Source organism: Limanda limanda, chromosome 1 (assembly GCF_963576545.1).
Source record: "Limanda limanda chromosome 1, fLimLim1.1, whole genome shotgun sequence".
In the NCBI taxonomy this organism is placed as follows: domain Eukaryota; kingdom Metazoa; phylum Chordata; class Actinopteri; order Pleuronectiformes; family Pleuronectidae; genus Limanda; species Limanda limanda.
The window spans coordinates 7,553,958-7,569,252 of NC_083636.1; the positions used below are offsets into that span (position 1 = coordinate 7,553,958).

General features: G+C 42.7%; 1 protein-coding gene across 1 annotated transcript; it reads left to right on the plus strand.

Annotated features, from left to right (window-relative positions):
- The first annotated feature begins 508 nt into the window (after positions 1 to 508).
- Positions 509 to 8,870, plus strand: LOC133012137 (sialoadhesin-like). The gene is made up of 12 exons (XM_061080116.1): positions 509 to 842; positions 948 to 1,238; positions 1,879 to 2,151; positions 2,779 to 3,054; positions 4,519 to 4,791; positions 4,900 to 5,166; positions 5,673 to 6,032; positions 6,559 to 6,816; positions 7,477 to 7,552; positions 8,267 to 8,381; positions 8,473 to 8,632; positions 8,860 to 8,870. The coding sequence occupies exons 1-12, from the start codon at positions 509 to 511 to the stop codon at positions 8,868 to 8,870; spliced, it is 2,694 nt and encodes an 897-aa protein (XP_060936099.1).
- Positions 8,871 to 15,295: the final 6,425 nt, after the last annotated feature.

Below are 15,295 nucleotides of genomic sequence, written 5' to 3' on the forward strand. Positions count from 1 at the left end.
GTAGTGACATGAAAACTGGGGACATGATTTTTTGAGTATAGTTTTTTAATTTAAAAATTAAACCCACAATAAATCTAAATCTTACAAGTTCTGTTCAAACTTAATCATAAATATCTTTAAAATAAGATAATTGAAAAAAATCGTACAAATTTAAAAAGTGTTATTTACAGAAATTTTAATTTAGATGTCAGGGTGGGGGACAGCTACTTCCCAATAGAAAGTACCCTATAAATGATGATTTTGTATATATTTAGCTTATCCCTATCTCATTTAATGTCTTGGGTTTAAATATACCATAACATATTCTTAGTAAATATCTATGTCTGAATACTTAATTGTTTTGTAAATAGGTTTTCTTGTTGGGGGACCATACTTTGCACCAATTCGGTAAAATGGCCCTAATATGTATATTTCATCCCATTTTTCTTCCTGTATGTTGTTTATAAGTAAGTATATGAATGAAATGCAAACTTATAGAACAAAACTCTGGTTGGTATTTCCTCTAACTATGTCCTGTTTGTGCGGGGGGGTAGATGCTGAGTTGACCTTTGAACCCAACTCAACCACTCTAGCACACAGACCCAGAGCCACAGTGAGAGCATCCAGGACATCCATACCAGTGGGCGGCTCTCTGACTCTGACCTGTTCTGTGGAGGAGTCTGCGGGTTGGAGCTATGATTGGTTCACACGTTCCCCAGACGCTGAGGAAACCGCTATCGCAACAAATCCTCTGCAAAACTCTCTGAGCATCTCACAGGGAGGCAGCTACTGGTGCAGGGGAAGAAGGACTCACTCAGATTTCTTCTCAGAGAAGAGTCACGTGTATCACATCGACAGAACCTGTGAGTAGCACGCTTTCATGACTGGCTACGATGAAAACAGAACCAGTCAGCAGCAATATTAACCAGTTCTCTCTGTTGGTTTTATATTTGTGTTTGAATGTTCAGTGTCCAACAGAAGCTTTGTTGTGCGGCAACACAACTGGACTCAGATATTCAGCGGTGAGACGATCTCTGTCAGTTGTGAGATCCAGGGAGGAGGAGACACCCAGTGGGAATATGAATGGAGGACAACAAGCTCCCTCCAACCAGTCACTGGTCCAAACACAGCTCCCACAAACAGTGAATACAGGCTGGGCACTGCCTCTGTTTTCCACAGTGGAGAGTACTGGTGTAAGGCCAGAGCGGACTGGTATTCCTCAACAGAGTGGAGTGAGGCCTTCCAGCTGAGAGTAACACGTACGTCCAACCATCTTTCAAAACTTCCATCTAGGACGTTACGTCTTCACCTCTTTCTATTGGTTGTTCTTGGCAGGATTACGTAAAAACTACTAAACCAATTTCCGCCCAATCCCCAAAAAGCATATGGGTGTGGACCTAAACTGGTCCACATGTAAATCAGCTAATGTGGCCCAAATACCTTAAAACCAACCTTGATCTTTCTGGCACACATCAGGTGCTGTAGGCAAAGTGTGATCTGGATGTGGACCTCAAGTGGTCCATGAATGGTGAACATGGCTCAAACAGCACATAACACATGGGGACCTAACCCTAACCCTTGTGGTTGACACACGGTATTGCTACGGCTCATCTGTGGCCCGGCTCTGGCAAACAGCAGTGGACTGCCCCAGTGCCATCACTCCATGAGGTGTGTGGGCTGGATGCCAGTGTGACAGTGTGGGACACATCTGGGCCAGAAGCATTGAGCTATGTGGGGATCAATTAACCTTTTACATGTTGAGATTCATCATTAGACCTTTTTTGTTTTATATATTCTACGATCAGAACTTTGTCCTCTACTGAGTGAAACTCTGCTTCATACACTTCAATCTTTTTCCCCATTTAATTTGTCTTTCATTTCTCTCACGCACTTTGAAAGCCGATAAACCCAGGCCCAGGCTGACTGCCGATAACACAACCATCACAGGAAAGGGAAGCGTAGCACTGAGCTGCTCTGTGGAGAACGCGTCTGAGTGGAGATACGACTGGTTCAGAAGAACCTCAGCCTCCTCTGCAGCCCAGATCCTAAGATATAATGAAACAGATGATGAAATCAGCTTCTCAGATGAAGGCATCTACAGCTGCAGAGGACAGAGAGGAGACACAACCTTCTTCACAGAGGACAGCAACCGAGTCACAATAGAGAACAGAGGTAAGAGTCAATTTAGAAATCCAAAGACTAGTTCCCTCCGCTGTGGAGGTTATATTCTGTCCCTGGATGTTTCTTTCTTTATTTCTTTGTCAGCACGATTACGCAAAAACTACCGAATGGATTTTCACGAAAACTTGTGACAGAACCAATGAAATTTAGAGGGAATCCAAACATCCAGACTTTCTTTAAAACGATGTAACTTTCACTGAGCAACAGCGCCCTCTGCAGCCACATGTGCTATTTTTTTATAACTTCAGAGTGTTTTGAACTGATCTCAGTTCAGCTTCACTCTTCAGCTGCAGCTGGTTGTGACAGTTTGTGACTCTCAGTCAGTTCTTCTCACAGGAGATGGAACCCACTCACCAGAGTCACAGAGAACAGACGCTCAGGGAGAGAAGGAGGAAACTTTTTCCTTATTAAGGCAGAGAATCATTACATTAACTTGGAAGCTGCTGTTTTAAGGTTAAAAAGTTGCATAGTGTTTTGCTTTAAGATTGTGTGATTCTTTTTTGATTCTTCCCCTGATGAAAAGATGAGAGGACTGGTATCTGTACAGTTTGGTGGAGGGAGGAGATGTACTGAGTGCCATTCTACTTTCTTCTGTTCTCTGATTCTATTTGTGATCAGTTTCCCACAAGGCGTCTGTGGCCCTGCAGCCTGACTGGTCTCTGGTCTTCAGCGGTGAGACAATCACCGTCCGGTGTGAGGTCCCTGCAGATGTAACAGCTGAGTGGGAGTATGAATGGACCAAACCCAACTCAACTACGGTTCCAACACACAATGAATACAGGATTGTCAATGCATCCTCGTCCGACAGTGGAAGCTACAGGTGTTTGGCTAAAGACAAGAAGAACTTGAATTCCACAACCGAGTGGAGCGATGAAGTCACATTAACAGTTTCTGGTGAGAAAGACGGAGTTTTGAGAAACTGGAAAATGCCTCCTTGAATTTATGTTCATATGCGCTGATAAGAAATAGAATACAACAAAACAGTAATGAGGGATGCACGATTCAATAGCTGAACATCTTACTGATATTTATCTCGTTGTTGCGATCAGCCTATTGGCGAGTAAGATGACGTTCACCGATGTTTAGATGTTTTTCTCATCTGGGAGGAAACAAGTGCTGTTCAGAATCCAAGCCCAAACATCCTGGATACAAACGATCTGTGACCAAGGTCCTGCCGATACTCGACCAATCGTGAGTCAGCCTCAGCTGTCAGTCACGATGTTTCACCCTGTTTTTATAACGTCAAAAACTAATTCAGTTCAACCCAAAACTTGAACATACATCAGAGGTAGAAGAAAGTCCTTTCCTCCTGAGGTAATTTGACCTATACTGCAGCCAGCCACCAGGGGGCGAACTCACTGTTGTGGAGCTGTGATGTCGTCCATCTTTATATACGGTGGATGCTCAGCACCTTTAGACCAGATGGATGTGGGCCACTTCAGGCAGGGATGCGGCTCCTCTAGCTTTCCTGTGGACAGAATGGAACCAAGCCAAAACTCGTCCACTTGTTAAAGAGCTTATGTGGCCCAACGCTACCAAAACACACCTGGGTCTTTATGGTAAACATGTGGTGCTCTAGGCAAATGTGATCTGGATGTGAACCTAAAGTGGTCCATGTGGTGAATATGAAAATAGCTCTAAACGAATCTGGGCCACGTCTGGCAGCTTTGGCTAATGTACGGGACGGCTGTGGCTAACTTGTGGCTAACTGATGTGGCAAACAGGTGGTATAATCTGGGCCAAACCATTCTGTACTTTTGCTTTTACTGCTGTTTTAGTTTGTACGACTGCAGAAGACTGAAGGAGATACATGTTCTACTCATTTCATTCAACTCACATGAAATGAACTAAATGCCAAAGAGTTTTTGAAGGGGACATATTATGCCCATTTCACCACAGTTGATATGGTTCCTTGGGGTCTTAATGAAATGTCTGTAACATTTTTTGGTCAAAATACCACAAGGATCATTTAAAAAAGCAGCCTTTTTACCCTGTCTAAAACAGCCCTCCTGAGATTGTCCTGTTTTGAGTGCTCCGCCCCCCCCCTCTCACTGCCCCGCCCCCCGTCACAGCCCCGCCCCCCCTGTCACACCAAACACACTCCACCAGATCTCCGCCTCCAGGGGGGGGGGGGGGGGCTATGCCATGCAGACAGACTGTGAGACTGTGTCACAATCTGGTGTTTTCCCATTCGACTCACTCTAGCTTATAGTTTCTGACATAGAGGAACACAACAAATCGCGGGAGGTTTTTTTTTCAAGAGTTTTTGGGACTGTAGACACGCCAGATACCCAAATTAACGTGTAGAAGCACTAGAAAAGTGGAATTTTCATAATATGTCCCCTTTAACATTAACAGAAAGACCAGCGGCGAACCTGAGTGCTGACCACCGAGCCTTTCCAGTAGGGGGCAGTGTGCTCCTGACCTGCTCCGTGGGCCAAGCATCACCTGGATGGAAGTATTATTGGTACAGAGGTGAGAAAACCTCGGAGCCCCTGACGGATGAGGATTTCAAGTCACATGGACAGAGTGCTAGTGCCTCACGTGAAGGACTGTACTGGTGCAGAGGAGGAAGAGGAGATCCAGTTCACTACACCCAGTACAGTAACTCAGTCAGGATTCATGGAATCGGTGAGTGAGGAGAGAATCCATTCTGTGTTCATGACTGTTTGTTGAGATTACGTAAAGGTTGATGCTGATACAAGATGTTATTCTATCTTTACCGGTGAATATGAATAGTCCACAACAGAGCTGCTGTGACTCTTCAACCCAACTGGCCGAACAGATACAGAGGAGAAGCCGTCACCCTGAGGTGTGAGATCCAGGGAGGAGACTCTGAGTGGGAGTATGAATGGACAGCAACCAGCTCACATGCACCTCCCAACACAAAGGAGTTCAGGATCAGTCTGGGGTCAGATCTGAGCGGCAGCTACTGGTGTCAGGGCCGACTGAAAGGTGCACAGCAGAACTCAACAGGATGGAGTGCTCCCCTCACCTTGTCTCACAGTGAGTCAAGTCATATTTAGTATTAAAATATAGGTGTTTAAGTTTCAATATTACAAAGTTTATATGTGTTCAATGCACATGTTCAAAAGAGAAGCCAAAATATCCCAGATACCAGACATCTTTCACTTTTCAGGTCATTTAGAGCCAGAGTCTGTGAAATCATGATTGAGTGTGGAGCTGGGGTATCGAGGTCCCGCCCATTCATGTGCTCGACCAATCACCAGTCAGAGTCAGCTGTCAATCAGGACGTTTTACTGTTTTTATAGCATCAAATAATAAATTCAAACCAAACTGATCTGAAACATGAACACGTGAACAAACTGAAATGAAAGAAACCATGGTTGACATATACTGCAGGCAGCCACCAGGGGGCAGTGTTATAGTTTGGCTTCACTTTTGGGGGCAGTCATGTCGATGGCTGAATGTGAAGCATCCAGAAATTGCATTGCTTCCAAAAACAAAAAAACATGAAGACGTTTTTTTGTTGTGACGATGTTCCGTTTCAGCGGCTGCACCACGACCTGTCGTCACTGTGTCTCCGTCATGGCTGACTCCTGGAGCCTCCGTGACTCTCACCTGTGGGGGGGTTCCACATCTGACTGCAGGATGGAGGTTCTACTGGTACAGAGCTCACCCCAATAGTTTGGATCCAGTCCGCAGATGTTCACAATCATTTGGTCTGGGTCCTATGCACATTCCTAAGAAGTTCAGTTATGAGCTGCTCCCAGAAAGCAACGGAGGAACTGAACAAAACTCCTTCGTCATTCAAGGCCTGACGGAGTCAGCAGGTTATGCATGTCGAGCTGGAAGAGGAGACCCCGTGTTTTACACTGAGTACAGTGAGACAGAGTGGGTCTGGTCTGGAGGTGAGTTTGTTTCTTTCTCTTGAAGCAGATGTTGTCCCTTCAGTCGGTCAGTTACTTGGGGAACTTTACTTTGGCTGGTTCCTCCAGCTGATTCACTTTTTGGAGGTCATAGGTCAAAGGTCAAGACAGATACAGGGTTAGAGAGACAATCTGAAGCTTATATTGATCAGAGAATCATTCCCCGAAAATCTAATGTCACATGAAATTATTCTTTGTGTTCATCCTACAGGACTGATCTGAAGTTGATATTATTTATGATCATATGCTTGGACTGACATCATCATGATGTCACTGTGATGTCAACAAACGATGTCGTCCTTCTGACGTTTCCCCTTTAAAATGATGCAAAGCCTAAAATGACACCTTTAATCTGGAACATTAAAAATGTATTCTGGTAATATTATGACCTTATTCCCAAAAACAAGATGTGACTGAGATTGAGTCTCTGCTGATGGCTTCAAGTTTTTAATGCTCAACAAATTTAAACCATTAGTTTCTGTTTCACACTTCATGTCACGTTTTTCAGATTCCTATTCGTCAGTGTCTCTCACAGTGAGTTCGGACTATGTGCAGCACTACTATCGTGACAAGACCCTTCTGACCTGCGAGGGAAACTCTGATAAAGTGAGATTGTGGAGGTTTACTGGAGACACAGTACTATTGTTCGAGTGCGAGTCTCAGGAGAGAAGCACAAGCTTCACATTGAACAGGGATGAGCTTCGTTCTGGAGTTTACTGGTGTGGATCTGGATCAAAGATCAGCAACGCATTCAACATCACTGAAGGTTGTAGTTTTTCATCGTATCTATTCACACTGTGCATGTTTCCAACATCCCATAATGTGATTTATAGGTAGAGTAACTTAAAGTGGGGAGCACTGCCTCCCTTCACTGCTCCTGCAGGAGCTGCACACCCCACATGTACCAAGGTGCATCACATCAAACATGATCTCTGGATGAAATTCACCTTCTTTATTTACACAAACCACACGTTCAACGCCCAGAATCAGCTGTGAGAGTGTGTCCGTCTGCGTTAAACAAGCAGACATCACTTAACTGTGTGGACGCCACAGCCCACAGCGCCACCCGCAGGCTGTTTCCCTCTCTCTACTCAAGAGGGAGGTCTTTTGGTTGGAGAGCAGGACTTATTGATGTCACATTCAGATGTTGTGATGCTCTCACTCTAAACCCTGCGCTCACACTCAACTCTCCCCTGCTTGAGCTCAGATGTCCTGCTCTTGAAGCCAGGGCTGTGTATTGAAACCAGATGGTTTTCCAGCGCACACACAACGTACAGCTCATGGACGTGAGGAGCAGAATTTGACAAAAAGTGCATTGAATGACTTTGGCTCCACTTTAACATCTAATATTTAGACTTATGCTGTTAATATACGAGCTGAATTATCAGGTTGTTCACATTGTTGATGATTTTTTAACTGTTTACAGTTACCGCTGATGTTCTCCTGGAGAGCCCTGCCCATCCTGTGACTGAGGGACAGTCCGTTACTATCGGATGCTCATGGTACGGAAGACCAAACTTCAATTCCAACTTCTCTTTCTACAAAAATGGTGAACTCCATCAAAGGGATTTCATAGGGAAACTGGAAATCTCCGCTGTGGCAAAGTCAGATGAAGGTGTCTACAAGTGTAAACATGCAGGATTCTTCTCACCGGAGAGTTGGATGTCAGTAAAATGTGAGTGTGATCAATTTGAGGTAGAAAATGAGTCTCCAGGTTGAGAAGTAGATTAAAAACTTTTCTACTCAGTTTTTTCACTGAGACAGCTTCTAAACACCAGGTCCACTTGCTCAATACATTTATAAAACCTTTTGTTACCCGTATACCAGCCATCTTTCACTTTTCAGGTCATTTAGAGCCAGAGTCTGTGAAATCATGATGGAGTGTGGAGCTGGGGTATCGAGGTCCCGCCCATACATGTGCTCGACCAATAACGAGTCAGAGTCAGCTGTCAATCAGGACGTTTCACTGTTTTTATAGCATCAAATAATAAATTAAAACCAAACTGATCTGAAACATGAACACGTGAACAAACTAAAATGAAAGAAACCATGGTTGACATACTGCAGGCAGCCACCAGGGGGCAGTGTTATAGTTTGGCTTCACTTTTGGGGGCAGTCATGTCGATGGCTGAATGTGAAGCATCCAGAAATTGCATTGCTTCCAAAATGAAACAAACATGAAGACGTGTTTTTGTTGTGACGATGTTCCGTTTCAGCGGCTGCACCACCACCTGTCGTCACTGTATCTCCGTCATGGCTGACTCCTGGAGCCTCCGTGACTCTCACCTGTGGGGGGGGTCCACGTCCCACTGCAGGGTGGAGGTTCTACTGGTACAGAGCTGACCCCAATAGTTTGGATCCAGTCCCCGGATGTACAGAGTTAATTCGATATGGGTCTGGTGATAAGCCCTTTTCTAAGAAGTTCAGTTATGAGCTGCTCCCAGGAAGCGAAGGAGGAACTGAACAAATCTCCTTCGTCATCCAAGGCCTGACGGAGTCAGCAGGTTATGCATGTCGAGCTGGAAGAGGAGACCCCGTGTTTTACACTGAGTACAGTAAGACAAAGTGGGTCTGGTCTGGAGGTGAGTTTGTTTCTTTCTCTTGAAGCAGATGTTGTCCCTTCAGTCGGTCAGTTACTTGGGGAACTTAACTTTGGCTGGTTCCTCCAGCTGATTCACTTTTAGAGGTCATAGGTCAAAGGTCAAGACAGATACAGGGTTAGAGACACAATCTGAAGCTTATATTGATCAGAGAATCATTCCCCGAAAATCTTATGTCACATGAATTATTCTTTGTGTTCATCCTACAGGACTGATCTGAGGTTGATATAATTTATGATCATATGCTCGGACTGACATCATCATGATGTCACTGTGATGTCAACAAACGATGTCGTCCTTCTGACGTTCCCCCTGTAAAATGACGCAAAGTCTAAAATGACACCTTTAATCTGGAAACATTACAAATGTATTCTGGTAATATTATGACCTTATTCCCAAAAACAAGATGTGGCTGAGATTGAGTATCTGCTGATGGCTTCAAGTTTTTAATGCTCAACTAATTTAAACCATTAGTTTCTGTTTCACACTTCATGTCACGTTTTTCAGATTCCAATTCACCAGTGTCTCTCACAGTGAGTCCGGACAGAGTGCAGCACTCCTATCTTCACAAGGTCCGTCTGACCTGCGAGGGAAAGTCTGATAGGTGGAGATTGTGGATGTTTGTTAGAGACGATGAAGGATTGTTCGAGGAGTGCAGCTCTCAGGAGAGAATCACAAGCTTCACATGGGACATTGATGATTTTCCTTCTGGAGTTTACTGGTGTGGATCTGGATCAAGGATCAGCAACGCAGTCAACATCTCTGAAGGTTGTAGTTTTTCATCGTATCTATTCACACTGTGCATGTTTCCAACATCCCATAATGTGATTTAAAGGTAGAGTAACTGAAAGTGGGGAGCACTGCCTCCCTTCACTGCTCCTTCAGGAGCTGCACCCCCCACATGTACCAAGGTGCATCACATCAAACATGATCTCTGGATAGAATTCACCTTCTTTATTTACACAAACCACACGTTCAACGCCCAGAATCAGCTGTGAGAGTGTGTCCGTCTGCGTTAAACAAGCAGACATCACTTAACTGTGTGGACGCCACAGCCCACAGCGCCACCCGCAGGCTGTTTCCCTCTCTCTACTTAAGAGGGAGGTCTTTTGGTTGGAGAGCAGGACTTATTGATGTCACATTCAGATGTTGTGATGCTCTCACTCTAAACCCTGCGCTCACACTCAACTCTCCCCTGCTTGAGCTCAGATGTCCTGCTCTTGAAGCCAGGGCTGTGTATTGAAACCAAATGTTTTTCCAGCGCACACACAATGTACAGCTCATGGATGTGAGGAGCAGAATTTAACAAAAAGTGCATTGAATGACTTTGGCTCCACTTTAACATCTAATATTTAGACTTATGCTGTTTATATACGAGCTGAATTATCAGATTGTTCACATTGTTGATGGTTTTTTAACTGTTTACAGTTACCGCTGATGCTCTCCTGGAGAGCCCTGCCCATCCTGTGACTGAGGGACAGTCCGTTACTCTCAACTGCTCATGGTATGGAGGAAGAACCAACGATTCCAACATCTCTTTCTACAAAAATGGTGAACTCCTTCCAAGAGATATCAGAGGGAAACTGGAAATCTCAGCTGTGTCAAAGTCAGATGAAGGTGTCTACAAGTGTGAACATTCAGGAGTCTTCTCACTGGAGAGTTGGTTGTCAGTAAAATGTGAGTGTGATCAATACGAGGTAGAAAATGAGTCTCCAGGTTGAGAAGTAGATTAAAAACTTTTCTACTCAGTATTTTCACTGAGACTGTTTCTAAACACCAGCTCCACTTGCTCAATACACTTATAAAACGTTTTCACTTATTTTTACACATATACAAAGTATGTCTTAAATTAAATACTTATTCATACAGTTGTTTTTTTCACTTCAAAATGTCTGCTGAAGTGTTGGTTCTATGTTTGTCCACGTCATGGATCTTTCTTTGCTCCTCACTGCTCCTCGTCTGATCAGTGACTCCTGCAGCACCTCCCTCTACGCCTCCTGTGCTGCTGGTCGTTGGGCTGGTTGGTGGCTTCACACTGATTCTCCTCCTCTCGCTGCTGCTGTTGTGTTGGTGCAGGAATTCAAAGAGTGAGAGCTGCTCTTGTTCATTTCATTTAAATCAAACTTATTTCAAACTATTGTCACGATAGTCATGGAGCAGAGGTTGAAAAATAAAATCATGTAACATGATCATTATTGTCTTTTCCACAGATCTGTGTTGTGACAGGTTGGTTCCACTCTCTCTTGTTTCATCTTCAACAAAACAGCAATACTTTACTTTTTCATTCACTTGTGATTGTTTGACTGTTTCAGGCTCAGCCAGTCTCTGAGAACCAATCAGAGCTCAGACCCAACTGTCCACCACGATGATATCCAGCTGCCAGTGTACTCGTCTCTTCTCCACGGTCAGCCGTCCTTCTCCTACTGAATGCCTTCACAGCTATTTCTAACTTGTTGCTTTTCAGAAGAACCTCGTCACAAAGTTTCAAATTACATTTCTTGTTGATTTGATTTTTTATTGACTCTTAGGTGACGACGTCATCTATGAATCAATCAGAGGAGACACGGAGGAAGGTACAGTATAAAATGTGCCTCCTGCAGAGAAGTCCTAAATGAAAAACCTTCTGATTTCAGGTGGACGGGCAGATGAGGACAGAAATGTCCAACACGATGTCATGACATCAATACACAAGCGTGGTTTTCCAACATCTCATTTAAGTAACATGGTCCAAAGACAGACATTTGGACTTTTCCGTTGAGTCTGAAGCAGAGTTACAGGTGGAAAGGTTCCCCAGACTTGCTCCAAACCAATGCACCAGAATGTAGTCAGACCCGGATCAAACTGAACCAGGGATCGGTTTAGCTGCGCCCATATAATGTTTGAACAACAAGGACATTAATTTGCATTGGAACACGTGTGGAGCACCTGAAGCTGTTGATGCTGGTTGTGATAGATATATTAGCTTGGCAACGAGATCAACTTAATGAATAAAACAGTGGTTCTCCACCTTCTCAAGTTGTTTTATGTCTGATCTTCACAGGAACCCGAGGTGATCCAGAGGAGACGTCTGACTACGTTAATGAAAATCCACATTCAGCTTCAGGTACAAATATTAACAACTGGCTGTTCAGCTACTGGCTCATGAGCATTTGAAATAAACCTCAACTGAAACTCCGTCATATCATTATTAAATAGTTCTTGTACGATAAGTATGCAGTTCAATTGGTGTCTCAAATTTCAAATCCTTTGTGTAAAACTATGAACGGCCTTGATCATGTTGTATGGTTGAAGTATCAAGTGTGTATTTTAGAAATTTATAGTTATTGTCACTTTGTTTCAGGACAACTATGAATGGTGCATCCTCCAGAAAACAAGAACATGAAAATCAACATTCATCCCTAAACACCTTCACATATTAGACTCACCAATTTTGTAACAGCTCATTGGAAAGAACGACTTGATCTGGATTGAATCTCAGTATAAATGAAAAAATAAAAGCTGTGATATTTGCTTTTGTGTTTACGTTCAACATTTAAATTGGCTGATATGGGCCTTTTTAGATATTCACCGATATGAAAAGGTTCATTTTACAGGATAAATAAAGTGCATTATGATTATATTTTACATTGAACATTTTTTTGTCTTAATTCAAGTTCTATATATTCTGTCGTATTTGTGTTTTCTTTCAATTTATCTTTATTACTTTATGAAATATTGTTTTACTTAAGCTTAATTGCCAATTTTATACACAAGTGATAGTTTTTTACTCCTTGATATCGATATCGGCATTAGCCCCTTAAAAAAGCTTATTCTGTATATTTTTGCCGCAGTCATGCAACTAAAGTTTGAATGCAACATGTGATGTTTTCCATTCGCACGTATAAATATGTCTTTGTTATTATTCACCAATGACTCAATGGAGGATGATGTCAGAAAGGACATCATCTGTCTGTGTGTTATGTTCCATATACAGTCTGTGGTTATGTGTGATTATTTCCATGGCTCGTAATTCTCTGTTTGATGAAAACACTCGTCTGCAGACAGTTTAGCTTTTTATTTAGAAATGTGATGAACTGTAACAGATTATAATTCAAACACATAATTGAATATGTTCTTTCTTTTATCTTTATTAAACTTTGAAATACCACCTGGACTCTGGCCATATGTCCTGTTTTTATTTTGAAAACGCTCACCTTATGTGTCCTCAGTGTGACTTCCTGTCTGAGTGGGAGCTGGTTTCCTTCTGGTCCCACCAGTGTCTCCTCAGCCAGTTGCTCATGTCTGCAGAGGTCAGCTGGTCTTTGCCCAGTGAAGCGCTGCAGCTGAAGGATGTTTCCTCCACATGACATCTCTGCTCTGACCGTTGACTCTGGCTTTCAAGTGAAGACAAGAAGGTTTGTGTTTTATTGTGGCAGGAAACTCTTCTGTTTTTCATTTAAACCTTTGTCTCAGTGGGAAGACTTTTCTCCCACCTGCAGCCCTACATCATAAGCCACATGGTGGCGCTGCAGCTTTGGATTTATTATATGAATTATCTTTCGCAATAATCTCATCAAACCCTGATGAAAAAGAAATGTAATTGAGGCATTCAAACTTCATCATAAATAGCTATAAATGAAAATAAAATACAAATGCAGCCAAATATGTAGAACAATGAATGAATATGTTCTGCTGTTCATCTCTCTCTCTCTCTCTTTCTTTTCTAGTTTTGAATGATACTGGTGTAATTCATCCAAAAGAGTGTTCCTGTACCTATATATTTGTGAGGACCATTTTAAGTATAAGTATACTGAGGACATTTTGGCCGGTCCTCACTTTTTACATTCCATCGATTTACAATCGATCTTTATCAGACATTTTCTTGTGAATAAACACCTTAAACATGAAGTTACAAACTGGTTCTTCTCATGTAGTGAATCCTGCTGTTGTGTTGATGTGTTCAGTTCCATCAGCATCTGCTTGTGTCCTGGGAGAGGATTGTAATGGAAAATTCCACTGACCAGTGTCTAAGGTAGTGGAAATCCCCTGACTAGGTGTCTCACTGCTGTGATACTGTCTACCTGACAGGATGGAACCCTTATTTGGTGATGTTTTTCTTCAAACTGGTTCCGGGGACGGACGGACACAGCAGATAAGACATAGATGATGATCTCATGTCTTTCATGTCTTTGATGTTTTCTTTTTTTTATATCATCTCTTATGTAACGCCTCTTTTTATAAGTTCTGGCTTTTGTGAAATTGCAGCCAGGAGTTGTGGTTCCATTTTGAGCACCCGTGCAACTCAAGTCTGAGAATTTCATTATTTCAAATCTCAAGATGAATTTCTATCACAGGATCCTCACATGGGACTGCATCATAAGCAAAATGAGACACACACTATCAGTAAAAAGAATGTCGACTTGTTCTCCGATGTTGGGACCCACTCCTTCAGGTGTCCTTCAACATTTTCAACATTCAACCCACCCTTGAAAAACCCTGAACAAGGAAAAACCTACATACAACAAACAAACATTAACAACCAATCAGAATAAGTACATACAAACAAAAAGGCTTAACCTTTATCAAATAATAACAAAGTCAAACAAGGAAGTTTCAACCCATTCTAAATCTAATCCCGCCCCTTTGGTATCCTCCACTTCCGGTGGGAGGGGCTTACAAGACCACTTCCTGCAGGCTTCAGGCCTTTTTGCCTGAGTAAGATGTACTGCTTTCCTCATACTTGTGTTTGGAACACCTCCAATACTGCTTGGGGCAGCTGCTGCATCTACAGGTACTGACGTCTTCTACATACAAATGTAAACTGTGAAATCTCACATCCACTTATTTGTTGTATTTAATGTTACCGAAAGAACAAAACATGTTAAATCAAGGTTTAAATCACAGGAAACAAAGGAGCAGCATCTTTGCATAACTTAGTGAGCAGGTACAGAGCAAGGTGACCTTTTGTTGATTTGTTTACTGAACAGTGGTTTTCAAACCAAGGTTGATCCATAACCATATAAAACAAAGTGCTGAGTCACAATCCTTGGGGTAAGAATTTGCACATGTTAAAGCCTCAAAATGCCAATTCATTAGACTGAAAAAAATGAATAATAATAATAATCCTTACAATTTCAATAGGGCCTCCCACTGGTCGGTGCTCGGGCCTAATAAGACCAGAAAACATAGAATATAAATATTGATTCAACGATAATAAGCTGCAGGTCTGTTACCTTTAAATCAATGCTGAAGACCTTCAGTGCCTTTTATTAAACGAAATAATGACTCGTTATTTTAACCTTTTGTAAATATTTTCTCCTGAGTATCTGAATGTTTTTGGACAGAGACACTCAGGACAAGCCAGTTTCAAGATGAGAAGTTTATTGGTTTGCAAAGTAGAAAAGAACACGTGGAGAACAGGAGTCGAATGCACTGTCATCATCAAACCACATGGTTTAGAACATGACTCAGCGTCTGTGGCATCTCGTTGTACACACTCAGCAGCAGAGCGATGCTTGGTCCCAAGAACGACTTTGAGAGGCTCTAACGCCGACATCCTGTTTGTCCTCAGACTCACACACGTCCTCATGTCTCAGAGTAAAGTCCAGTCTGGACGTGTCGAAGCCAAAACACTTTCATCTCTATGAAGAAAACCTCGATATATAA

Excerpts from the sequence above, each read along its gene's own strand:
- LOC133012137 (XM_061080116.1), top strand. The coding sequence starts at position 509 with ATGTCCTGTTTGTGCGGGGGGGTAGATGCTGAGTTGACCTTTGAACCC. Across the intron at positions 843-947 it reads GTATCACATCGACAGAACCT|TGTCCAACAGAAGCTTTGTT; the intron begins GTGAGTAGCACG and ends TTGAATGTTCAG. Across the intron at positions 8,382-8,472 it reads GCAGGGTGGAGGTTCTACTG|TTCAGTTATGAGCTGCTCCC; the intron begins GTACAGAGCTGA and ends TTTTCTAAGAAG.